This window comes from Gigantopelta aegis, chromosome 8, assembly GCF_016097555.1.
Source record: "Gigantopelta aegis isolate Gae_Host chromosome 8, Gae_host_genome, whole genome shotgun sequence".
NCBI classification, from domain to species: Eukaryota; Metazoa; Mollusca; class Gastropoda; order Neomphalida; family Peltospiridae; genus Gigantopelta; species Gigantopelta aegis.
The window spans coordinates 5,829,122-5,855,038 of NC_054706.1; the positions used below are offsets into that span (position 1 = coordinate 5,829,122).

At 38.4% G+C, this 25,917-nt stretch overlaps 2 protein-coding genes across 3 annotated transcripts; one reads left to right on the forward strand and one right to left on the reverse strand.

Annotated features, from left to right (window-relative positions):
• The first annotated feature begins 2,865 nt into the window (after nucleotides 1-2,865).
• LOC121378457 lies at nucleotides 2,866-20,427 on the forward strand. 2 transcript variants are annotated; one of them, XM_041506631.1, is made up of 2 exons: nucleotides 2,866-2,897; nucleotides 19,245-20,427. In XM_041506631.1, exon 2 carries the CDS (start codon nucleotides 19,286-19,288, stop codon nucleotides 19,817-19,819), a length of 534 nt encoding a protein of 177 aa, XP_041362565.1. In that variant the 5' UTR covers nucleotides 2,866-2,897; nucleotides 19,245-19,285; the 3' UTR covers nucleotides 19,820-20,427. The 2 variants fall into 2 exon arrangements, with proteins under 2 accessions (XP_041362565.1, XP_041362563.1); XM_041506629.1 differs by lacking the exon at nucleotides 2,866-2,897 and adding an exon at nucleotides 18,222-18,320.
• On the reverse strand, nucleotides 5,616-11,562 carry LOC121378458 (tryparedoxin-like). The gene is made up of 3 exons (XM_041506632.1): nucleotides 11,386-11,562; nucleotides 9,495-9,691; nucleotides 5,616-7,047 (listed from the first exon to the last, which is right to left on the reverse strand). The coding sequence occupies exons 1-3, from the start codon at nucleotides 11,477-11,479 to the stop codon at nucleotides 6,907-6,909; spliced, it is 432 nt and encodes a 143-aa protein (XP_041362566.1). The 5' UTR covers nucleotides 11,480-11,562; the 3' UTR covers nucleotides 5,616-6,906.
• Nucleotides 20,428-25,917: the final 5,490 nt, after the last annotated feature.

Sequence of the window (25,917 nt, forward strand, 5' to 3'; positions counted from 1 at the left end):
TAAACATTCATTCATTAATTCACATGCTACGTAATGACTGATTACCGTTTCATGTTCGAGGCATCCTACCGTACATGTGTCACATATGTACAGTTCTGAAAAATATTATTATTGCCTTCATTGGCTTCGTATATGATGTCGGACGTACACCGAGCAATGAGAGAATCGATATTCTGAGGGCGACTTGCATTCGAATTCAGACCTATGAAGTATTTAGATATTTGTCAGAAATGTCAATACATGGTAGGATTTTAAGTCTATACAATTGCCAGATATTTGACATCCAATAGCCGATGATCAATTAATCAATGTGTTCTGTCTGGTGATGTCGTTAAACAAGACAGACTTTAAACTTTAACTATTTTCCAATAATTAGCATATTACTTTATGTAGTGGCATGTAAGGGGGCGGGTGTCGTGAAAAATAAAGTGCATAATCATAAGCGTACGGGCTCCTATATTTGTCCAGATTAAACAAAAGTACCCGGATCTGAATAACAACATTTATTCACTTTAACATTACTACCAAACAGCTATATAGGGTTGCAATTGAATCACTACGCATTTTTACACGGATTACCACTAATGTTGAGGGTAGAATAATGGTAAAAAGGGTCTCAGGTTAACACATTTTGCCCGAATTTGAGTTACGTCTCAGAAAAAGTTACGTAGTAGTAAAATTTCTCGATTACATAAAATCGATTTCATAGTGTTAGGGTGATTGTTGCGGAAACACGGACTACGTAATGTTATATACATGTAGTGAATACAAGTAATGTGGCACTGGGTATGCGGTATTCACAGTAGTAACCATAACGTATACATTATATCATTTGGATATTTACGTAAACCATTACTGAACAGTGTTAATGCACAATACAATTGAGGTAATATTCATAGGTATGTAATGCTATGCAAGATCTTGCAATGTGATACGTTAACAGCGAATAGGCCCATACTTGCAAAATTACATAACGAAGATCACATATTAAGAGCTACATAATACATGATGGAGTTTTATATTTAATGGTGGACATGTGTATATAACGTTACTTATGGCTTTACGATAATCAATGGAACACAATGGTCGACGGGCTATTGGGTTGGCCGTTGGTGTTGCAGTAACCATAACACGCACAGTTTGTTTGTTTTGTTTAATGACACCACTGGAGCACATTGATTTATTAATCATCGGCTATTGGATATCAAACATTTGATAATTTTACATATAGTCTTAGAGGGGAAACCCGTTACATTTTTCCATTAGTAACAAGGGATCTTTTATATGCACAGACGGGATAGCACATACCACGTCCTTTGATTTACCAGTCGTGGTGTACTGGCTTGAATGAGAAATAGCTCAATGTGCCTACCGACGAGGATCGACCCTAGACCGACTGCGCATCAGGCGGACACTTTACCACTGGGCTACGCCCCGCCCCTCTAATGCGCAGTGCTGTCTATTGTCCAGCAACACGGTGATTAAGGCATTTGTTCCACAGATTGACAAGGAGAAACGGAAGAAATATTTATTTGAAAAAAAAACACAACAAAAAACAGCAAATAGGTGCGGATTCAGAATTTTGTAAGGGGGATTACATTATTCTAAAAAGTGCAATATTTATGTATGTCGATGGCAAACGAGCCGACCTCCCAAAGGGAGCGAGATGTGTAAGGGAGTTCGGGGGCATTCTCCGCGAAATATTGAAAAAAAAAAAAAAATGTTTTGCAGAGACGCATTTTCAGGGCAACGACCCGTCAGTAAATTTGAAACCTGCTGCCTATACATACCGACCGGCAGCAATGAATCTTTTATATAGCTTTCTACAGACAAAACAAGGAAGGACTGGTTTATTTAACGACACACTATACATACCGATCGGCAGCAATGAATCTTTTATATAGCTTTCTACAGACAAAACAAGGAAGGACTGGTTTATTTAACGACACACTATACATACCGACCGGCAGCAATGAATCTTTTATATAGCTTTCTACAGACAAAACAAGGAAGGACTGGTTTATTTAACGACGCACTATACATACCGATCGGCAGCAATGAATCTTTTATATAGCTTTCTACAGACAAAACAAGGAAGGAATGGTTTATTTAACGACGCACTCGACGCATTTTATTTACGGTTATATGGTTAAGGATCACACAGACATTGAGGGAGGAATCCCCGTTGTCGCCACTTCATGGGCTACTCTTTTTGATTAGCAGCAAGGGATCTTTTATATGCACCATCCCACAGACAGGATGTACTAACCAGAGTGAGAAATGGGCCCACTGACTGGTATTGATCCCAAACCGACCGCGCATCAAGCGAGCGTTTTACCACTGGGCTACGTCTCGCTCCCACGGACAAAAGAGTACATGCAGCAAGCAGCAAGGGGTATTTTATATACCCTTCCACAAACAATTTAAGAGTATTCCACAGTAAGCAGAAAGCGATCTTTTATATATCCTTCCACAGACAATTTAAAAGTATTCCACAGCAGCAGAAAGCTATCTTTTATATACCCTTCCACAGATAAAAGAGCGCATACCACGGCAAGCAGCAAGTGATCTTTTATATACCCTTCCACAGACAAAATAGCGCATATCGCGGTATCTGTACACCAGTAGCGAAGCCCCGAATGGCGTTTAAAATCCTGACCAGGTGAAGAAGCTGACATTGGACTGGGTACACACCAGAAATGAAATCCGATTGTTATAACAGAGGGCAAAGGCTGTAGAATTTCGCGTTGAGAAATGCATAAGATTTAGGGGGGGGGGGGGGGGGGGGGGGGGGGGAAGGTCGAACATGAAATGCAATAGGCCTACTATTGTGCAGTACTACTCGTGTAAGGACATTCTTTCACACGGGGCTACGTGTCACCTGTTGTGTATAGAAGGTAGGTGGAACATTCGCAAGTTGGAAGTAGGGATGGAAACTCCAAATTAACCAGGGTTACTAGATCTGCTATAAGTATGAATGAATGAATGTTTAACGACACCCCAGCACGAAAAATACATCGGCTATTGGGTGTCAAACTATGGTAATGCAAACAAATAAGGTGATGATCAACATCAATATAAAAATTCAAGATTTAAACAAAAACACAGTGTAAAGAACCGTGCAAAAACACAAATAGATACCGACTTTTACTCAAAATTTATTTGTGCTGTATTAGCCATTCTCAAAGAGAATGTTACACCCCTGCACCACGGTGAGGTTACAGCACGCGCAGGGGAGATCTGCTATAAGAGCAGCGTTAAAATATTTTCTTTTGTACACTTCAAGTAAATACATAAACCGTATGGGCGGGTGGGGGTGGGGGTGGGGGTGGGTGGGTGGGCGTAATATAAGTTATTACGCCCTCCCCCCGCCCATAAGGTTTATGTATTTACTTAAGTGTAAAAAAGAAAAATATTCAAATCCATATGCAGATCGTCTTTCAAGTGTGTGTCGGGATGGGGGGTGGAGGGCAACGCATGTCACGCTCCTTCAGTTTCAGAGCTGAGCTATATTATGCCCCCCCCCCCCCCATAAGGTTTAAAGTATTTACTTAGTGTTAAAAAAGAAAAATATTCAAATCCATAAATGTAGATCACCTTTCAAGTGTGTGTGTGTGTGTGTGTGTCAGGGTGGGGGAAGCGCATGTCTGGAGAGTTCCCCCGCCTATAAGCAACTACAAACAAGTTTTCCTACACAAATAATCATTAACAGAGGTATTAAGAAAGCTTATACGTGTACATGTATATGTAATCCAAACCAAGCAATTCTTGTACATATTACACCCAAAGCTACCAATAAAGCCATGTAGTACCTTTTGATCCCTGGATTCTAGAGGGAAAATGTAGCGGGTTTCCTCTAAGATTATTAGAGTAAAAAAATAAATATTCGATATCCGATAGTCATTGATTAATAAATCAATGTGCTCTAGTGGTGTAAAATAAAATAAACTTTTAATTTAAATAAATGCATTTCACCAAGCTGTTAAAACTCAACAGAATCATGAGTTAGCATAGGACAATATTAATGTTATGATAGTTACTATGTTTAATTGTAATAGGAAGGAATGTCTTATTTAACAACACACTCGACATATTTTATTTACGGTTATGTGACATCGGTTAAATGACAGACCCTTGGTTTTAAACACTACGACGTATTTTTCACTATTAAAGCAGATTTTGTTAATTTAAATTAGAAGTACTCACATTTTATTATTCAGAATATTCATTTTCATACACCTGAAGTGGTTCTGGTCATCCAGGTTTTTGTAATACCCTAAACTACATTTTCATAATTCTAAAAACGCACGTTCGTCCGAGAAATATGGTTATAGAGACCAGCTGCGGTCTATTTTTGGAGGGTATTTCCCCTTTTAACCACAGACTTTAGCTTCTCTACGTTATTATCTTATCCAAATGTGTTACAGGTGTGTATATTAATTAAACTTAGTGTCCATTTTAGGGTCTGCACAATGGCCTACTCTTTCCGATTAGCAGCATGGGATCTTTTATATGCAGTATTCACAGACAGGGTAGTACATACCATAGCCTTTGTTACATCAGTTGTAGACCACTGGCTGGAACGAGAAATATCCCAGGTCCACCGACGGGGATCGATCCTAGACAGACTGCATCAAACAAGCGTTTTACCACTGGGCTATGTCCCGCCCCATAATTGTAATATTTATCCACGTTAGTGTTGGGTCTCCACAGCTCTACAGCTACACTCACGATATATAAAATATAGACCTTCTACAGACTACAAATGGTATATCAGCCTGACAAATATATAATTTTGGTTTTAACACCACTAGAGCACATTGTTATATCAATCATCGGCTATTGGATGTCAAACATTTGGTAATTCTGAGTTTTAGAGGTAATCTTACCTTCTTTTTTTTTTTTTTTTTAGCAACAAGGACTATATATATATATACACACGTATATATATTCTGCCAGAAAGAAATGTTTCGGTATGGCGCTGTGGAACTGAATAAAACCAGTCAACAGAGAGTATGGGGGGCCTCCCCATAAACAAAATGGTTTAAGTTTAGGGTCAAGAAAATTATCCAGTAATGATAGGAATAATTAAATGTCAAAAAGTTAACATAATATATATATTCTATTTTCCATACAGGACAGCACATACCACAACCTTTAATATACCAATCATGGTGCACTGGTTGGGACAGGAAAACCCCCAATTGGAGAATGGATCCACCCCATACATTAACTGGTCTCTTAACTTAGGTGGTCGCTAGAGCTGGTTTCACTGTATATATAATTATATATACAGACACGCAGAAGTAGACAATGCGGAGCTGACTGAAATCTAGAAAACAAAGTGTCTAGGGGGTTCGGGCTATGCTTCCCCATAAAATGTTTTAAAACTAAAATCCCGAAATGCAATTTTCTGCATTCTACAAGTAAAATTAATTTCTGCCTCTAGATTTACTACCAATACTTCCTATTACTGTGGGGTGGAGTGGGTGTTAGGGTAGGGGTAGAGACATGCCTGATATTATAATTAAACGAATAAAACAACATACTATAAAAGAATCTTACATTTTCCAAATCCAATATCTGATGTAAAAACAAAAGTAAAGACACCTCCAGAAATATAATAACTTTTATTTTCTACATAAAGATACATGAACGAGCTGGCAGTAATGGGTCCTGGCCACACTAACACCACCACAAGCACAAGCTCTGCTATTTACTGCCCATTACCACTGCGTGATATCACTCCAGTAGATGTACCAATACAAAAACTGAAAACGATTTACATAAATTGCAAGATCAATTGTTGAGCTATTTGGACTCGGCCGTGAGCTCAATTTGAATGTTTGTCCAGTGCAGGGATATCCAATACTATTACTAACCAAACGTTCAGATATATGTATTCCTCGTTAAATCCTCAATCTAAAACCTCAATTTTATTACCTAAAGTAACTCACATTCTAGGTATTCACACCGGAAGCGCCAAATGGATGGAACAAAGCTCAAAATGACACTTAAACCTGTTCACATTGTTTGCAACTGGAAGGTAAAAAGCACTTGTAAAATATATCAACTTTAAAAACACACCGAATTGTTGTCTTATTTTGTAAATTTTTCTAAAACAATTTGGAACCTGAAAATTTAAAATTGGCCAACGACTTGCTCAAACAAAGGGATTGCATACGACAAAACAGTAAAACATTTTATAAAACAACTACTCAATGGAAATACAGATGGAGAAATAAAATGTTTTGTGTAATTATAAAGATACATGAATCATATTGTTAGTCAACAAACACCTTGAGCATGTAACACAATTTCCTTTAGTTATTATTTCTATTAAATCACGTATATTGTATAAACAGTGATGGTTCAAGTTCAATATTTGCTGTTACATCGTGTGTATTAGTTCAGTTACCAAACAAATACATTCCAAGCTATGATACAGAAGATAAACAATCCACCAGTCCTCTCTCAAGGTACCAGATACACAAAAAAGCATCATACACAACCAATCAGAAAACTCTGTATGCATTTGAATGCTTACAACTACTGAAACTTGTGAACTGAAAAGTGAACAGCAACAATGGGTCCACATAGGGAGATGGGTCCTACAACCCTTCCCACAGCAGCCACTGAAATTATCACTAAAAATTAATTTCTTGGGTGATAATATTGTGTAGTATTGGGAATTGCTTAGCTAACCATCTTAAATGTAATTTGCGCAAGTTTTAAAAAAAAAAAAAAAAAAAAAAAAAAAAGATTTTTAAAATGAATTAAAAAAAATCAGTGAAATAGTAAGTGTCTGTGGTGAAAAATCTGGTTGTGAGAAGTACAAGACAAATTGCGTCCGTTTCTTCTAGGTTGGCATGTGTGGAAATGTGTGTCATGTTGCAAATGAAGCGTCTAATTTTTCCAGGGGAAGTCCTCCCCCTCCGGATCATCCAGCACATCCCCTCTCGCATTTTTGTTCAACACTTTACCGTCTTCATCCAGCAGAATCAGTGTGGGAATCCCAGTGACCCCAAACTTCTCCGACAAGGCTTTCTGGAACATAAAACACACAATAATAATCATCAAGTATACAAGAAATATTTCCTAATAACACCTCAGCACACTTTTAAACTATGATTATATAATTAGGCGCCAAGTGGTAAAGTGTTCGCTTTATGCACGGTCTGTTTGGAATGATCACTGTCGGTAAACCCATTGGGCTATTTCTCGTTCCAGCCAGTGCACCACAACTGGTTTATCAAAGGCCGTAGTTATGTGCTATCCAGTCTGTGGAATAGTGCATACAAAAGATCCCTTGCTACTAATGGAAAAATGTAGCGGGTATCCTCTCTAAAACATAATAGAGTAAGACTATGTGTATATTACCAAATGTTTGACATCCAACAGCCGACATTTAATAATGAATGTGCCCTTGTGGTGTCGTTAACCAAACATTATATAATTAGGCCATCAAAGAAAGAAATTTAACATCTGTCTAGTGCTTTTTTAAATCATCTATGTATTGTGTCACTATAGTCATGTGTATGTGTGTAATACATATATATCATATATATATACATACATTGTATTTATAAGTTTCATAAGATAACTGACAATCGTGCTGTTGTCTATAACCCAGGGATCTTAACAGTTTGGAGTTTGAGGCCACCTAGCAGGCCTCTGAATTCAATATTTGTGTAATTTATATATGGGTTACCAGGCATTCTGTGGTACCGAACATGTAGCCACCTACACACAACACAGTCTGTGACAGTGCAAACGGCAATGAAAATTCCCAATTTAATTAGTAAAAGTAAAGTTTGTTTTATTTAACAACGCCACTAGATTTTGATTTTTTATCTTATCAGCTATTGGACATCAAACATATGGTTATTCTGACACTGTTTTTTAGAGGAAACCTGTTGTCGCAACATAGGCTACTCTTTTACGACAGGCAGCAAGGGATCTTTTATTTGTGCTTCCCACAGGCAGGCTAGCACACACCATGGCCTTTGTTGAACCAGTTATGGATCTTTAATTAGTAAATATCTTATTATGTCTTTCTAAGAATTAATTTAACACTGATGCACTGCAATGTCTGCATCATTCATGGGCCTACAAACACACCAATCCAAGGAACATTTTGTGCAGTATCGCAGCGCAATTCACTACACATCTTTCAGAAATCGCTACACAATTTTTAAACATTAAACAATAGTTGCTAATAAATTTTTAACTAGAAATATCGCTAATCAAGATGTTGAAAATAACACACCCCCCCCCCCCCCCCCATTGAATCCACACCAGCCATACCAGAATTCCAAACCGCTCAAAGAAACAGTTTGTAATTATGACGAAATACACAATACATGGAGTTCCAAACTGCACAAGAATGACATTCCGGAATAGAGCAGGTCAAAGGTCCATACTTTCCAGAAATGCCTGGTTTGCATTGATAGTATGATACCAGTGTTTTGAATAGATTCTTCTGTTAAATATGTGCAGGGTGTCACTTAATAATTTTATAAATGTTAAAAAAAAAATTCTTTACCAGAATATTTCAAAATTTATTGACATGTCAATCAAGGGTTGGGGCTTAATTCCATTTACCATGTGATGTTTATCACTTAGCCAACCAAGTGGCCGTATTAATGTTTATCACTTAGCCAACCAAGTGGCCGTATGAATGTTTTTGTCAAATATATGTATACTAGTATCTATCATTTAAAGTGAAGACAATGTATCTTATAATGCTGTTAAACAATAATATATTGTTCTATAGGCAGGTGGACTAGTAGAAATATTGGCGGGCTAGTTGGTTCTGGTCCAGTGGGCTAGTGAAATATTTTCCATTTCTGCACCCCGGTAACATCTTGAATAATAAATAAAAAAAGCTGTTTTGTTTAACGACACCATTTAAGCAGATTGAATTATTAATCATTGGCTATTGAATGTCAAACATTTCGTAATTTTGAGTCCGCTACATTTTTCCATTAGTAGCAAGGGATCTTTTATATGCACCATCCCACAGACAGAGTAGCATAATATATTATATCACAGCCTTTTATATACCAGCCATGGTGCACTGGCTAAAACAAGAAATAGCCCAATGGGCTCACTGACTGGGATCGATCCTAAACCGAATGTGCATCACGCAAACACTTTACCACTGGGATACATCCCGCCCCCTTGGATAAATCCCTGTTCACATAAGACAAATTCAGGTAAATCATTGTTTTTGAATAACACATCATGCATGTAAATGGTGCCCTAAATTTAATGAATAAACAAAAAATGGTTATGCAAAACTAGATCTGCGTGAACAAAACAATCTCACAATTTTAGATGCTTGCCCATGGATAGCATGGAGGAGCTAAAGTATTTTGATGGATGGAGCTCAAACTTCCTTGTGTTCACCATTTCTATTCAGAAAATGGGCTAAATATTGCCCTCTCGTTTCCGGAATCACACGTGATCTATTTCTAATTGAGGCGACTCACCTTCCGATCTCGATCAGAAAATGGTAGTGCGGGCCAGGGCATGGAATCTAAGTATTCTTTGAATGAACTCTCATCCTTGTCGGAACTGATGAAGATGATCTCAAAGTTCTTCTTAGACTTAACGTTGTTGTAAAATGTCGCCAGCGTGGGTGTGAAGCCACGGCATGGAGGACACCAGTGAGCAGAGAAATATAATCCTAAAAAACAAACAAAAAATTAAAAAACAACAACCCCAAACTTTTAATGAAACAAATTCTGCATGGATTAAAGCAACAGGCCCTAGTTTTTATTTAAACACTAGCTAAGACATATTTTTCACTATTAAAGCCATTTCTTAATAATTTAAATTAGAAGTACTTACATTTTATTATTTAGAATATTAATTTTCATACACATGAAGTGGTTCTGGTTATCCAGGTTTTTGTAATACCTCAAGATGCATTTTCATAATTCTAAAAACGCACGTTCGTCTGAGAAGTAATGATTATTGAGACAAGCTCTAGTTATTTTTCGATTTTCCCCGTTTAAACTTCACAGATATTAGCTTCTATACAATTACCCAAATGTGTTGCAGGTTTGTGGATTAGCTAAACTTAATGTCCATTTTCACTGGCTGAAACTAGGGTATGCTCCTTTAAGACAATGAATGTTTATAATGACACCCCAGCACAAAAATACTATCAGCTATTGGGTCTCAAACAATGTTCAGAAACAGATCAAGACAACTAGTCTACCATATCATCATTTAGCGTACCAATCCAAGACATAACAATTATTACCTCGATAGTGATAAATGGAGTAAGGATGGGTCATGCAACCCCTGCACTTATGCAAATGCCTATGGCAAAAAAAAAACATGCCATTGAAAAAAGCTGAATATAGTCCAAGGCCAAAAAAGTGCCATTGAGAATTAAAAACTCCACGGCATTTCCGATTGCCGTGGGCAATTGCAGAGGTTGTTATGGAATGAATGAATGAATGTTTAACGACACCCTAGCATGAAAAATACATCGGCTATTGGGTGTCAAACTATGGTAAAAGCAAAACAAATTTGATAATCAACATCAATATAAAAATTCAAGATTTAAATAAAAAGACAGTGTAAAGAACTGTGCAAAAATACAAATATCACAGATAGATACTGAATTTTACTCAAAATTTCTATTTGTGCTGTATTGGCCATTCTCAAAGAGAATGTTACACCCCTGCATCACGGTGAGGTTACAGCACTCACAGGTTGTAGGGAGCTAGAGAATAAAAGAGGGATGGCCAATACTTGCTGTACAATTAAAGAGTTTAAACCATTGCAGATGTGTATGCAGGGGGTGGGTTTTGGGGTTCAAAACCCTACACTCTATCACCCTCCCTGGTTTAACTTTAAGGAAATCCCCCCCCCCCCCCCCCCAAACATATTTTCCAGGGAAGCATGACTCACCCACCTCTGATAAACTTCACTCGCCGGTCTAGACCTCCCCCCCCCCCCCCTGGCAACTGCCCATCATCCATCAAAATGAAATTTCGCCATAATGACATAAAATGTGACTGTCTGCACTCAGTTTATTGTGTCGTAAAGTATACTGTATGTATATGTTGTAATGCATGTAAATTGTAATCTTCATGTCAAAGGTCAGCCATAAACACAAAACGCATTTTGCAAAACAAGTATTTCATTGTGGCAACTAGACGAGTCATATAGTCTTTGAGTGAACCATACAGTCATATACAATACGAAGATAAAAGAGAACATTTTAAGCGGAAAGCTTACTCAACTTTAACCCGGAAGTATTTGTATTTTAGCGCTAAATTCCAAGGTCAGGACGAGAACGGTCGACACGTTTTCATTCGTGCAATACGTGATGTTATATTAATCACTAATTTTCGTATTACTTACCAACTATTTTGCCAGCGGTCATGATGCTGTCTACGTCAATCGAACCGGATTTCCCTTGGAGGACATCGCCGATCAGTTCCTTTATTTTAGGCATGGTTAATAATGTTTAACTTGTCTTCGTGTAAATCCGTAAAGACACGTCTGCGCACCAGTGTGTCGCTTTTAAACTGATCGAAAGGAAGAGCTCTACGCATGGCTGACAATTTGTTAAAAAACGATTGGTGGGCTCTGCCACGTGGCGATTATTGCTATGGCAATTATTACAACATATTCACTGAACTGTGTATGGGTGGGCCCAGTGCTTGGAACGTCGGCGTAACTAATGTATATTGTATGGTCACACACAATAATATTAATTGGTGTTAATATTACTAAACAATAGGTGTGAGAATTTGGCCAAATGCCATGATGGAGTATGTTCCACGATTTCCGTACCTGGGCTCTAATTTATTCATAAAATCAGTAAATGTTTATTTCATGACTTTTTAAAATTATGCACGATTGAAGAGTCCCATGTGGTTCACAACAACGTCTCATTTGTGGTAAACAGGCGCGGATTCAGGGGAGGTGTCGAAGTGGTCTGGACCACCCCCACCCCCCCCCCCCCAACACGCTCCCCCCAAAAAAAAACCCACACAAAAAACCCAACCCCAAACAAACAAACAAACAAACGAAACAACCCCAACAATAATAATAATAATAATAATAATAAAACCCATTAAAACATTCACCACTAATTTACAACTTCATTAAGTATACTTTGCATGTGATCCCACCCCCTACGCTTGAATGAAGGTTCAAACTTCATAATTTCTTGATTTATTTTCTGTATAACATGCAGCTACTATTTTTTAACATTTAAAATCAGGCTATGCAGTACCGTGTGAACAATATCCAGGTTGGTGGGTGGGAGTGGGGCACATTTTGTTTTTGTTTCTAATTAAGTCTTAAAACAGTAAAAAAAAATCATAGGCGTACGGGCTCCCGGTTTTGTTTTGTTTTTTGTTTTATTTTGTTTTTTGGGAGGGGGGGGGGGGGGGCAAGCTGGCTTTTGCCCGAATTAAACTAAAATGCCCGAATCTGCATAAAAAACATTTATTCGTATTAGCATTACAACCAAAAGCTATATTATTAAGGGTTGCAAACGAGTCACTATGCACTTTTACATGGATTACCAGTGGCGGATCCAGAAAATCCATTTACGGGGGGCCCCAATGACATTAGGTGAAATACCAATGGAACTTTGGGGGAGGTTTAGAGGGGATCGTAAAAAAAAATGAAAATTAATATATAATAAAATCATAACTTTCAAAATTTAGGGGGGCGGGCCCCTGGGCCCCCCTAGATCCGCCTCTGATTACAACTAATTTTGAAGGTAGAATGATGGAAATACAAGGAAGAAAAGGGACGACACTATTTTGGTCAATTATGTTTTAGTTTTTTTTTAATTTTTGGAAAGGGGGATTGAGGTAGGGAATTCCGTTAAAGGCTACCGAGATATATAGGCCTACTATATTAATATTAAGCCTCCCCCATTAAACATATTGGATCCGCCTGATAAACCTGCCCTTGGTAACTACGATGCATTGATTGGAATTAACTGTCTGTATCAACACAGCAGTACTAGGCGTAGTGTTGTATACTATACGATATTTAGCGAAACTCGTACAAAGGTTTGGTATAAATCGATATTGTTCATTGTTTATACCGCGGACAACTGCCCAGTGCATGCTGGAGCTCGCTAAACACCGTCATTAATCCGTAAACATAGTTATTACATGTATAATAAATAAATAATTATATGGGTGTATTAATAATAAATACATACAAAAAAATAAATAAATAAATAAACATAAACAAATGATAAATGTATCATTAATGTATGCTAATACACTGGCTATTTCAAGGTTATCTAGCATGGTTACCATAGGCTGTACCCTCCCCGCCTTTATTTCGTTGATTATGAGAATCCAGATATCTTTCACACGTACGCACGCACGCACACGCACGCATACTGCTGTAGCAAACGGAGGAGTAGGGTTAGGCATGTTGTAAGGCTACTGCACCGACCTCTCATTAACAACTAAACACTAACCCTGTCTTTAGTTATGTGTCCTGGACAGCATACTTGAACCTTAATTGGATATAAGCACAGCAATAACAAACGACAAACAAACCTAACAAAAGTGGCCGTTATGGACTGCTGGATGTCGTGTACAGGTAAATAAAAAAACACTGGGAAAACTATTACTACACTAGAATGCATAAAAGCATCAACAATCGTCACAACAATATAAAATTAGACAGAGACAGAAACAGAGAGAGAGAGAGAGAGAGAGAGAGAGAGAGAGAGAGAGAGAGAGAGAGAGAGAGAGAGAGAGAGAGAGACCCAAAGCATAAATTATACACGTTTTACGGAAGTTTAAAGGTGGGGTTTTTTTTGCTTAACGACACCACTAGAGTAGGCTACATTAATTAATTCACCATCGGCTATTGGGTGTCAATCATTTAGTAATTCTGACACGTAGTCATCAGAAGAGAGCCACTATATTTTTCTTAATGCTTCAACAAATGTTTCATATGCACTTTTCCACAGACAGGAAAGCACATACCACGGTCTTTGACCAGTTGTAGTGCATTCGTTTTAACGATAGAAAAAACCAATCAGTTGAATGGATCCACCGAGGTGGTTCGATCCTGCGACGCAAGCACCTCAAGCGAACACCCTAGCCAATAAATACACTCAGGTAACCCAAATGATTAATAAATATGGATTAAAGTTAAAAAGTTGGTTTGTTTTGTTTAACGACACCACTAGAGCACATTGGTTTATTAACTATTCGGTGTCAAACACTTGGCCTGACTGAAAGTAGCTCTATTATTCAGCTTTCCTCTGCATTCTGCTACCTATTGATCATAGTTTGACGCCCAGGAGCCGATGTAGTTTTTGTGCTGGGGTGTCGTTAAACATTCATTCATTCATTCTTTCATTCATTCATTCTCTTACCTATTAAATCGGTCCTCAAGACGCAAAAGGTTGCGGGTAAGAAATCATTACGATAAGATGGCGGGACGCAGCCCAGTGGTAAAGCGTCTGTTTGATGCGCGGTCGGTTTGAGATCGATACTCGTCGGTGGGCCCATCGGGCTATTTCTCGTTCCAGCCAGTACACCACGACTGGTATACCAAAGGCCGTGGTGTGTGCTATTCTCTCTGTGGGATGGTGCATATAAACGATCCCTTGCTACTACTGAAAAAAGGTACCGGGTTTCCTCTTTAAGACTATAAATATTATGTCAAAATTACCAAATGTTAGACATCCAATAGCCGATGATTAATAAATCAATGTGCTCTAGTGGTGTCGTTAAACAAATCACACTTTTTGTTTCATTACGGTATACATTAATAAAAGGACAAGTTTGCAAATATGTAATGGCTATAAAACAAAACAAACATCGTGGCAGACTGCAGCAACCTGCTTCTGTCAACTCCAATTAGCAAACAATCACATTTTGAAATACACTACCTTTCTGTGTTGATGAGTCGGCTGTGTATGTAAGTTCGGTGCTAGTCTTAATTCAACCAATGACAAGTCGCGTTGCAAATAACACAAATATAAGATACAAATACGATTCATGATAAACAGGAGCATGTAGCTGTTTTGTTTCAATTGTGACTGGGACAGGCTACACATGTACACATCTTGTGACAGTTACGGCAAATTCATCTATCTAGTGGACAAAAACAAAGTTGTGGTCAATGTATTTTGTGGCCATTCAGCCATTCATGTTGGACAAACAAATAATGGCCGCTGGCCGCATTGAACAGGTGATTGTTATATATAGATGAAATAAAGAAGGAAATGCCTTGGGCGGGATTTATGATGAACGTTATGGACAGGTGGTTATTATATACAGGTGGTCGTTAGACCAATCTCGACTGTACATAGTTCCCGGTTCAGAAAATAGAATATAAAAGTATATCTTCCCATGCACATTTTCCGCCATGTTTATTGACACTGACCTCCTGACTACAATGGATTTGGAATTCAAATACTTTAGAATTCATATTTTTGAAGTTAGTTACCCTCGAGAAAGGGGCGGGACGTAGCCCAGTGGTAAAGCGCCCACTCGATGCGCGGTCGGTCTGGGATCGATCCCCGTCGGTGGGTCCATTAGGATATTTCTCGTGCCAGCCAGTGCACCACAACTGCTACATCAAAGGCCGTGGTATGTACTACTCTGTCTGTGGGATGGTGCATATAAAAGATCCCTTGCTGCTAATCGAAAAAGAGTGGCGGGTTTCCTCTTTCAATATCCGTGTGGTCCTTAACCATATGTCTGACGCCATATAACCGTAAATAAAATGTGTTGAGTACGTCGTTGAATAAAACATTTCTTTCTTTCCCTCGAGAAGTACTAACGATTCACAAGTATCCGCCAGTCCGGGGTATAGGACACTTCGTCAGCCAATAATAACGGGGGGAAACGACATCCCCGATTTAACAGCGAATACTCAATCTCCATATGTTCATACAGCGAGTCACTGCTCAAACTAAATATGTTAATACAACAAGTGTTCAAACTAGATATGTTCATACAGCGAGTTACTGCTCAAACTAAATATGTTCATACACCGAGTGCTCAAACTAAGTATGTTCATACAGTGGATCACTGTTCAGTCTAGACGTGTTCATACAGCGCGTGCTCAAACTAGATATATGTTAATACAGCGAGTCACTGCTCAAACTAGATATGTTCATACAGCGAGTTACTGCTCAAACTAAATATGTTCATACACCGAGTGTTCAAACTAAGTATGTTCATACAGTGGATCACTGTTCAGTCTAGACGTGTCCATACAGCGAGTGCTCAAACTAGATATATATATTCATACAGCGAGTACTCAAACTAGATATGTTCATACAGTGAGTCACTGCTCAAACTAAATATGTTAATACAGCGAGTGCTCAAACTAGATATGTTAATACAGCGAGTGCTCAAACTAGATACATTCATACAGTGAGTCACTGCTCAAACTAGACGTGTTTACTCTGCGAGTGCTCAAACTAGATATATGTTCATACAGCGAGCACTCAAATTAGATATGTTTATACAGTGAGTCACTGCTCAAAGTAGATTTGTTCATACAACTAGTGATCAAAGTAGATATATGTTCTTACAGCGAGTTACTGCTCAAACTAAATATGTTAATACAGCGAGTGCTCAAATAAAATATGTTCATACAGTGAATCACTACTCAAACTAGACGTGTTCATACAGCGTGTGCTCAAACTAGATATATGACCATACAGCGAGTACTCAAACTAGATATGTCCATATAGTGAGTCACTGCTCAACATGGATGTGTTCATACAGCGAGTGCTCAAACTCGATATGTTCATATAATGAGTCACTGCTCAATCTAGACGTGTTCATAAAGCGAGTGCTCAAACTAGATATATGTTCATGTTCATACAGCGAGTACTAAAACTAGATATGTTCATACAGTGAGTGCTGAAAATAGAGATGTTCATTCAGCGGGTAACTTGTGAAATTCGATATGTTCATACAGTGAGTACCTAAACTTGAGATGTTCATACAGCGAATGCTCGCTCACATTAGGGACAGACATATAGTGAGGGTTCAGTGTAGACAGTGGCGGATCCAGAAAATCCATTTAGGGGGCCTCAATGACTTGAAGCGGAATGCCAAGGGAACTTTGAGGGAGCTTTGGAGGGGGATCGTAAAAACAATTTAGAATTATAACTGTCGCAAAATGTAGTGTGTGTGTGGGGTGGGGGGGGGGGGGGGGGGTTCCTGGGGGCCCCCAGATCTGCCTCTAGAAGATATGTTTATACAGTGAATTTCAAAACGAACCCTCCCTCCCAAATTTTTTAAAAATAAATGTACATCCGTCCCCTCCAAAAAAATCCCGAAGAATAGAAAAACTATATTTGGACGTTTGTTTTTGCATCTCGAAAATCTGAACGTTGCTGAAGTTAATCCGAACTTCAAAAATGCCAATTGTATTGACAAATCTATCAACTCATTACACTCTTTCCATCTCTCGCCATCCCCCTCTCTCTCTCTCTCTCTCTCTCTCTCTCTCTCTCTCTCTCTCTCTCTCTCTCTCTCTCTCTCTCTCTCTCTCTCTCTCTCTCTCTCTCTCTCACTCTCTCTCTCTCTCGCTCGCTAGTTGTCAATGGAATACAAAGACTGAGCCATTGTAAATTTGTCATCCGGATTCGCAAACTATTTCATTTGGTTGATGGGTATTGCAATGATTACCTTACCCCATGTGATATTTTTAGAATCGTTCTGGCAGTAGACCCATTATCTGATTGATATCAACCAGAGCTCCACGACTGGTATATCAAATGCCGTGGCATATGCAATATTGTCTATTTGAAATTGCATAGAAAAGGTCCCTTGCTGCTAATAAAAAAGTGTAGCTGATTTCCTCTAAGACTGCGAATAAAAAACGTCCATTAACTTATCATTAGTAAATATATGTGCTCTAGTGGTGTTGTCAAACAAAACAAGCTTTCTTTTTTGTTCCATGTGCTAATTTTCCCTTGATTCCGCCTCCCCCCGTACTGTGAGTTGATACAAATAATTTCATTCGTTCGTTCGTTCGTTCGTTCGTTCGTTCGTTCATTCATTCATTCATTCATTCATTTATTCATTCATTTTTTTTTTTAAATGCAGTACATTTAATTGACTTTATGCTGACAGTACCCCACGTAGAATCTTAATATTACGTGTATATCTTTCTAGTTTATCAAATAAACCTTTGACATGCCCCGGCTTGTTGACACAAAGCGGTACACTGTCAAGAAATTCCCGGAAATATATGCGTTTCGTAGAATCTGTCCACACGCAGGTCTGTACGCGCCGTACCGTTCAATTCATGTTCAGTATTGACCGTTGTCGGTAAGTGTTTTATCGGTGTATGATATAATAATAATAATAATAATAATAATAATAATAATCACTCTCTCTCTCTCTCTCTCTCTCTCTCTCTCTCTCTCTCTCTCTCTCTCTCTCTCTCTCTCTCTCTCTCTCTCTCTCTCTCTCTCTCTCTCTCTCTCTCTCCCCCCCCCCCCACACATGAAATGGGGAGAGGAAGCATTTTAAAGCACTCACAGAAAATGTTTTTTTTTTTACGTAACTGGTGCGATATTACAAAAAGGCACCTATGTTATTCGAAAATACTCTTAACACACCTCGGAGGTGTCGTGGTAAGCCATCGGACATAAGACTGGTAGGTACAGGGTTCGCAGTCTGGTATCGGCTCCCACCTAGAGCGAGGTTTTACGACTCAGTGGGTAGGTGTAAGACCATTACACCCTCTTCTCTCTCTCACTATATAACTACTAACCAATAAACCACTGTCCTGGATAGACAGCCCAGATAAATGAGGTGTGTCCAGGACAGCGTGCTCGAACCTTAATTGGATATGAGCACGAAACCAAGTTGAAGAAAGCAGAAAGAAATAAGTTTGCATTAAATGCATTTGTATAAGGTTTCAGTTGGCTCCTAAATATTATAAGCAGTTTGTTACAAAATACATAACCGTATTCAAGGGTCAGATATTGGACATCGAATTTGTTTTTTACAAATTTACTTTTTTTTTTATCCAGCATAATAAAATAGACAGACAGACAGAAAGACAGACAAATTGAACATTTTATAGCCAAAGTGAGATATTCCAATCCACCCATCCATTTATTTGTTTACTTACTTATTTATATATATACTTCTTAATTAATTAATTAATTAATTAATTAAATTAGTTAATTAATTAATTAATTAATTTATTTATGTTCTACCTATTATTTATGTATTTATTTTTAGGTGGTGTTCTTGCTGTGAGACTCTATAACCATTAGGACTACATGGCACATTCCTCCGCCTGGTCAGGAGGCGCCTATGCTCACAGCGGAGCAGGTGATTCGTATTCCTACGCCGGTTCAAACAGACACCAGAAAGAAGAACGGTTTGGGAGGGGTTCAGGACAGTTTGGGGGAGGATATGGTGGTGGACAGTACGCTTCCTCATCCTCGTCCTCCGGCCCCGGGGGTCATTGCCAGAGTTCCACGATGACGTCAGGACCTGGCGGGACGTTCGGCACGTACCATTCCTCGGATGACCCGGGTCGCGTGTACTCGTGGAGAAACCCGCCTGCAGCTTCCGGTCCGCCGCCGGCTTACTCTGAACACACCCCTCACCCCCAGAATCGGCAAGACAAAACCACTTTTCATACTTCCGGGAACGGCCAGACCCGGACAGTGCACACCAAAACCCATACTCCATACGGCACGTCTAGCACGATGACGTCAACAACCGGAAACGGCAGGGCGCATGCGCAAGCTGACCACGGAAGAACAAATAACGGGAGACCGGGTTCTTGGAGGTGGTGGCCATCTTGAATCTCAAAAATCTCAGTACTGATTCTGACTGTCAAAGTGAAGTTTATATTTAATTCATTTTAAAAATAAGTGATGTTTTTTCTTTTCTTTAAATTAATTATTATTATTATATATTATTAATTAATTATTATTAATCATTTTTATTTATTATCGCTATTATTATTATTATTATTATTAGTTTTTTCCTATATTCTTTATCATGTTGTTCGTTTGTGTACCTGTTCATTACAAAGAACAGACATGTGGTGTGTTTTAATGGTATTTTGTGTTGGCCACGGAAACCAGCGTGGACGTTCTATCCTCGGGCGTTTGGATACTGGTCTGAGGTTAAAGATGTATGCTTAGTACCAGTCGATGGAACACCGATGCGCTCGCCGCTATATAGCTGTTGTTCATACGTACCCGTATCTCTATCTGTGATGTTTATGACATGGTGCTTACAGCAGAACACTAACAGGACAAATTCAAACATGTTTGTCACGTGCTACATGTATATTACGTTATTAAAGAACAACTAATATATACTCTTCAAAAATAGTAGGGGAACCTGAAATATTAATGTTAATATCAACTATTAGACCGAACATACGTTTTGACCACAGACATCCTAGTAAAGAACATTCAGGTCTGTTTACTGATAAAAATTCACTATTATCATATAGCCATTCCCCACAGCTAATATACCTTACAAGTTTGGCAATTGTAAATTCTTATTAGAGTTCCCCTACTTTTTTGAAGAGTATATATCCTAAGGTATATGGTCTAACTAATAAGAATAAATGGAAAATAAATATGAAATAAATATATGTGGTTTTTTCTTTGTTTGTTTGTGGGGTGAATTCGGTGATCGTAGAGGTACCATTGTAGATGGGACAGTCTACTTAAAGGCATATTGTCACAGACCACTGGCCTATTTAATGGTCTAACAAAGTATTACCTGAACAAATATAATTTGATTTGTCCCTAAATGTATTTTATTCAACCATCTTCATAACCACCATGCTCCATTTATTAACGACATTTTGTAAAAATAATTGAATTTTGACAATGGTCCATAATTCAAAAACTAAAATTGACGAGAGGGATGACATGCATTTCACTCCATCATGGTTCAGTTAAGATGATGCAATAGCTAGATTTGGTTTCCAACAATTAATGTAATTTTTATTTATTATCAATTTTTAGAGAAATAAGGTTCTTAAATCCGTGACAGTATGCCTTTAATCATCGGTTGATACTGTTCATTATTACCCATATGGGCTCAAATATACGGGGTAATATTTTTTCGATCTCTGCACAGTGTGCAGATTGCTTCTACAGTCACTGATTGGCTGGCTTTAAAAAGACAAGATTTGATTGGCAATTACATACTGCCGGGACCACTTTTTGTTCATTCATGATTCCATTCATCGGTCAAACTATTACTACGAACTTCAAATATTTTTCTACGATACGAACATTTACGGAATTAAAAATCAAAATATATGTACAAATGTTTAAAAATGTTTTTATTTTATTATTTTGACTGGGGGTTTTTGGAACTATTCTTTGGTGGATACTGTTGGGTGTGCACCGGTAACGGCGCGTATGAATATATTGTTATGGCTGGTAGAGCTTGTTAGTTGTTACAGCAGCGACAACGTAAATATACTTTTAAAATCGTTAAATATTGACAATGGATAATAAAGAGAATAACCAACTCACAACGAGGAATTACGGATTATCTGTCCCTCGTGAATTAATGCTGTTAAACCCTCGCCAGAGGCTCGGGTTTACAACATTAATTCACTCGGGACAGATAATCCGTAATTCCTCGTAGCTCGTTAGTTATTCTCTAATTACTATTTTAGGGGCGTCACGTTATTTATTGGATAACGTTTCAATTTTCTTCAGCAATATGGTGACACAGGTCCTGATCCACTACTAACACAAGTCGCGAAGTGCCTACAATTTCTCCGTACCATTAAATAAACACTAATATTAGCACATGCCATGACGCATCGGATTGGTAAAACATTCATCGCAATGCCCTGGACGTCTTCTTTATGTATCTAGACGGCAGCAATTGCCTTTTCTGGTTACCTACCAAATATACACCTCAGGGGAGGAAACGAAACGAATGGACCAATTAACTAATTAAACAATGGTGGTTTATTTTGCATTGAAAAATAATATATATTTATTGCTGGCTTACTGGAATGGATAATATACCAATATACTTGTTGATATTAAGTAATAATGTGCATTAAATATCGTTGAATATGCCTACCAGTCCAAAAGCCTTGTCCAATTATTCCTTTAAGTTATTGGCTTTAACCTGCGAAAGTAAAACTATATACGACATTTGACTATTTTATGTAGAAAATAAAGGAATATTTCGTTTAGCCCCTAAAGTCTACAAGTGTACTATTAACTGCATTACATACAGTGAAGACTAGAAGAAACTTACTACCACCGGATCAGACTACTTTGCGATCACAAGCAAATGTTTGGTTAAAAGTGCCTTACCGCAGACAGGACAGCATATACCATTTGAGGCTTAGATACACTAGTTCTGTGTTACTGTCTCTATAGCTATTTCCCGGTCTTTCTTTCTCTCTCTCTCTCTCTCTCTCTCTCTCTCTCTCTCTCTCTCTCTCTCTCTCTCTCTCTCTCTCTCTCTCTCTCTCTCTCTCTCTCTCTCTCTCTGTGTGTGTGTGTGTGTGTTACTGTCTCTATAGCTATTTCCCGGTCTTTTTGTCTCTGTCTCTCTGTCTCTGTCTCTCCCTCTCATTTCCCAGTCTGGAGCTCGTCGCGGTAAGACGTGTTTGTGCACACTGCACGTGCTTTCGCGACTCGACTTGGGGATCCTTCACTTTTGTTGTTTTTATCAGCGAAGTGAAGTTTTTTACTGTGATGTATGCGGCCATTGAAACTGATTGAACGCTGGAACGCTTCTCGTTTCGACAGTCTGCACCACCAATTTGGATTCTTTTTTTTAGCGAGATTCCTTGCCTCCACGTCATTTTTCCGTCTGACTATGTTGACTTTCATTTTTCGTGACTCGTATGACGGCCATTCTGCATAACGCCACGGTTGTTCGCGTTTAGTCTGTACATGTCCGAGCCTGTTCTAGCAGCACTGGAAGATTGACCGCCCCACTCTAAGAAGAAATAGGAAGCGGGGTCGGCCCCTACTACTCTTTTCTAGACTTTACTTTGTTTTATTGTGATACCATCTCGTATCCTCTGGAGACGAGCCCGTCCGCACCACTATACCAACCTATGACGACTGGACTATACCCTAGTCTGATTCTCTCTCTCGTTCAGACGGATCCGGCTTCTCAAGATCTGTATTTCAGCACAGCACTACACCTTCACCGTCTATTGACTGTCAATATAGGGGTTTTCTTGACGGGATGCAACCCATCTCGTCCCTACAAGCTGTGCACCCTAACGGCCTTAACGAGGCCACTCACGTGGACATATAGATCGGACTTTAAACTTTTAGACCTTCGTTCAAAAGTTTATGTCGAAATTACTTTTTTTTTTTTAATATTATTAAATAGTCCGGTCCTCTCTTCTTTCTCTTATTTATTTTTGGACTGTCCTTCTAAAATGCTCCAAATTATATAAATATTCGACCGAGCAGTCAATTCTTTTTATTTTTGGCTTGTAACTTTTTTTTTCTTTTTTTTTCTTAACTTTTTTACTAATTGCTATTTTAAAAATTCTGCCCATTTTCAACTCTACTCCCCCCCCCCCGCCATCTTATCTAATTTCTTTTTGACCACCCGATCTAATCTAGCGACCAAATTTAATGAGTAGAATTTTCTTTATTAATTATATTAGAGGTGCGCATCGAAATTTTAAAGGCCCACTATTTAATTTTTGGATGTAAATTTCAAAATTGTCCGCTTAATTTTTTTTCTGTCCTGGGACAAGCCCCTGGCTATCCAGAGACAGGCCCCGGGACGGACATGCTCGAAACTCTAGTGGTATATGAGCATGTACAAATTATTCGCACTCGCACTCCCAAATATAGCCGTGATTTAAAGTGTGCTGAAGTGTATTTAAACAAATATTCCTTTCCTTTCCATGGACCGCCATTATCACAAAACTCTAACAAATTGTGTTTCCGGAACCCGACACTACCTGGACACCAAAATAATTTTCGATGTATTTTGTTTCTCTCGATATTTTGTTTTATTACTATGTAGGTGAAAAGGGTCAGCTACACATATAACATTTTATTTGCACACGTAAGGTTACTTTAGTAAATAGATAGCAACAACAACCACCAACCTGAAACACACCCTTTTTTTTAGGCCTAAGAAGTATTTTTAAAGAACCGAGAAAAAGGAAAGAAATGTTTTATTTAACGACTCACTCAACACATTTTATTTTACGGTTTTATGGCGTCGGACATCTGGTTAAGGACCACACAGATATTGAGGGAGGAAACCCGCTGTCGCCACTTCATAGGCTACTCTTTTCGAATAGCAGCAAGGGATAGTTTATATGCACCATCCCATAGATAAGATAGCACATACCACGGCCTTTGATGTACTGGCTGGGGCGACAAATAGCCCAATGGGCCCACCGACGGGGATCGATCCCAAACCGAATGCGCATCAAGCGAGCGCTTTACCACTGGGCTACGTCCCGCCCCGAGCCGAGAAAAAAGACAACGTGTAAACGACGTATCAGTGTTAGTAGAATGTGGTCTGGCATGTCATCAGTAGTTTTACTTACATACGTATATGTATCTTGTAACGTGTAAACGACGTATCAGTGTTAGCAGAATGTGGTCTGGCATGTCATCAGTAGTTTTACTTACATACGTATATGGCCAACACATTCCCGGGGAAAACATTAATATTAGCCGTTTTAAAGCTAAAATATAAGTACTGAGCAAAACATATTCTCAGGAAACCGTGTGGAGTAAAATAATATTCTCGACAAATGTAGTTTTAACCCGTTTACAAAAATAATTTGGAGTAAATCACATTCTGGGAAAATGTATGAGTAACTCTTTCAAAGTCGCAAACAGAACTGCTTTTCTGTAGGCGTAGCCTATGTGGCAGTTGTATAGCAGCTTTTCTCTAACATAACCAAAGCAGAATGTCACAATATCCACGTGATTAACACCGTAGTTTAAAATCTATTGAGGACCTCATAAAACATAGGCCTATATTCCTTTTTCAATGTTTTTTTTTATGTTTAACACAATCATAACAGACGTTAAAGTTTGTTTTGTTTAACGATACCACTAGAGCACATTGATTTATTAATCATCGGCTGCTGTATTTCAAACATAGAGAGGAAACCCGCCACATTGTTCTATTAGTAGCTAGGGATCTTTTATATGCAGCATCTCACAGACAAGATAGTACATACCATGACCTTTGATATACCAGTCGTGATACACTGGCTGGAACAAAAAATAGCCCTCAATCATAACATGGCATAGAAACAGTTTAAGTTTCCATATAGCAACTACACTGACTTGAGTACATCACAATTGCAGCCAGTCGGACGACAACAATATACCAATAAATTATTGTGTTTATAGGCGGTGTCAGGGGCGGGTTTTTAATGCAGCGTGTGCACGCAATTCAGGGAGAATGTTTTCCTGAAGAACACTTGGCACCTCACCATTAATAATGAAACCGAAAGTAAGAAATTCACTCTTGCTATCATCTGACAACGCGGAAATATTAAAATAAAAACAGCAATATAATATAGTGCTTCAAATTAACATTTGATGTGTGATATTTTTATCATCAGTACTGCGTTTTCTTAATTGTTATAAACTGTCTCAATGACATCACCACCAACATCAAACACGTAGTAATAATAACCATATTAACAACAACAAGACCCCCCCCCAAAAAAAAAAAAAAAAAAAAAAAAAACAACAACAACCCACAAATAAATAACCACGAAAAAAGCAAAACAATACGACATTTAACCCTGTATACGTTATAAATACACGTACTTCATTGTGGTGTTATTTCATGATAATATCTTACATTATAATACCAACTAATTTTTCACTTTGATATAAAAAAATATATGTTAATCTGTTGGAGTGTTACATTTCAGGATATCAAATGA

Excerpts from the sequence above, each read along its gene's own strand:
- LOC121378458 (XM_041506632.1), bottom strand. The coding sequence starts at position 11,479 with ATGCCTAAAATAAAGGAACTGATCGGCGATGTCCTCCAAGGGAAATCC. Across the intron at positions 9,692-11,385 it reads GACCGCTGGCAAAATAGTTG|GATTATATTTCTCTGCTCAC; the intron begins GTAAGTAATACG and ends TTTGTTTTTTAG. Across the intron at positions 7,048-9,494 it reads TTTCTGATCGAGATCGGAAG|AAAGCCTTGTCGGAGAAGTT; the intron begins GTGAGTCGCCTC and ends TTTATGTTCCAG.
- LOC121378457 (XM_041506631.1), top strand. The coding sequence starts at position 19,286 with ATGGCACATTCCTCCGCCTGGTCAGGAGGCGCCTATGCTCACAGCGGA.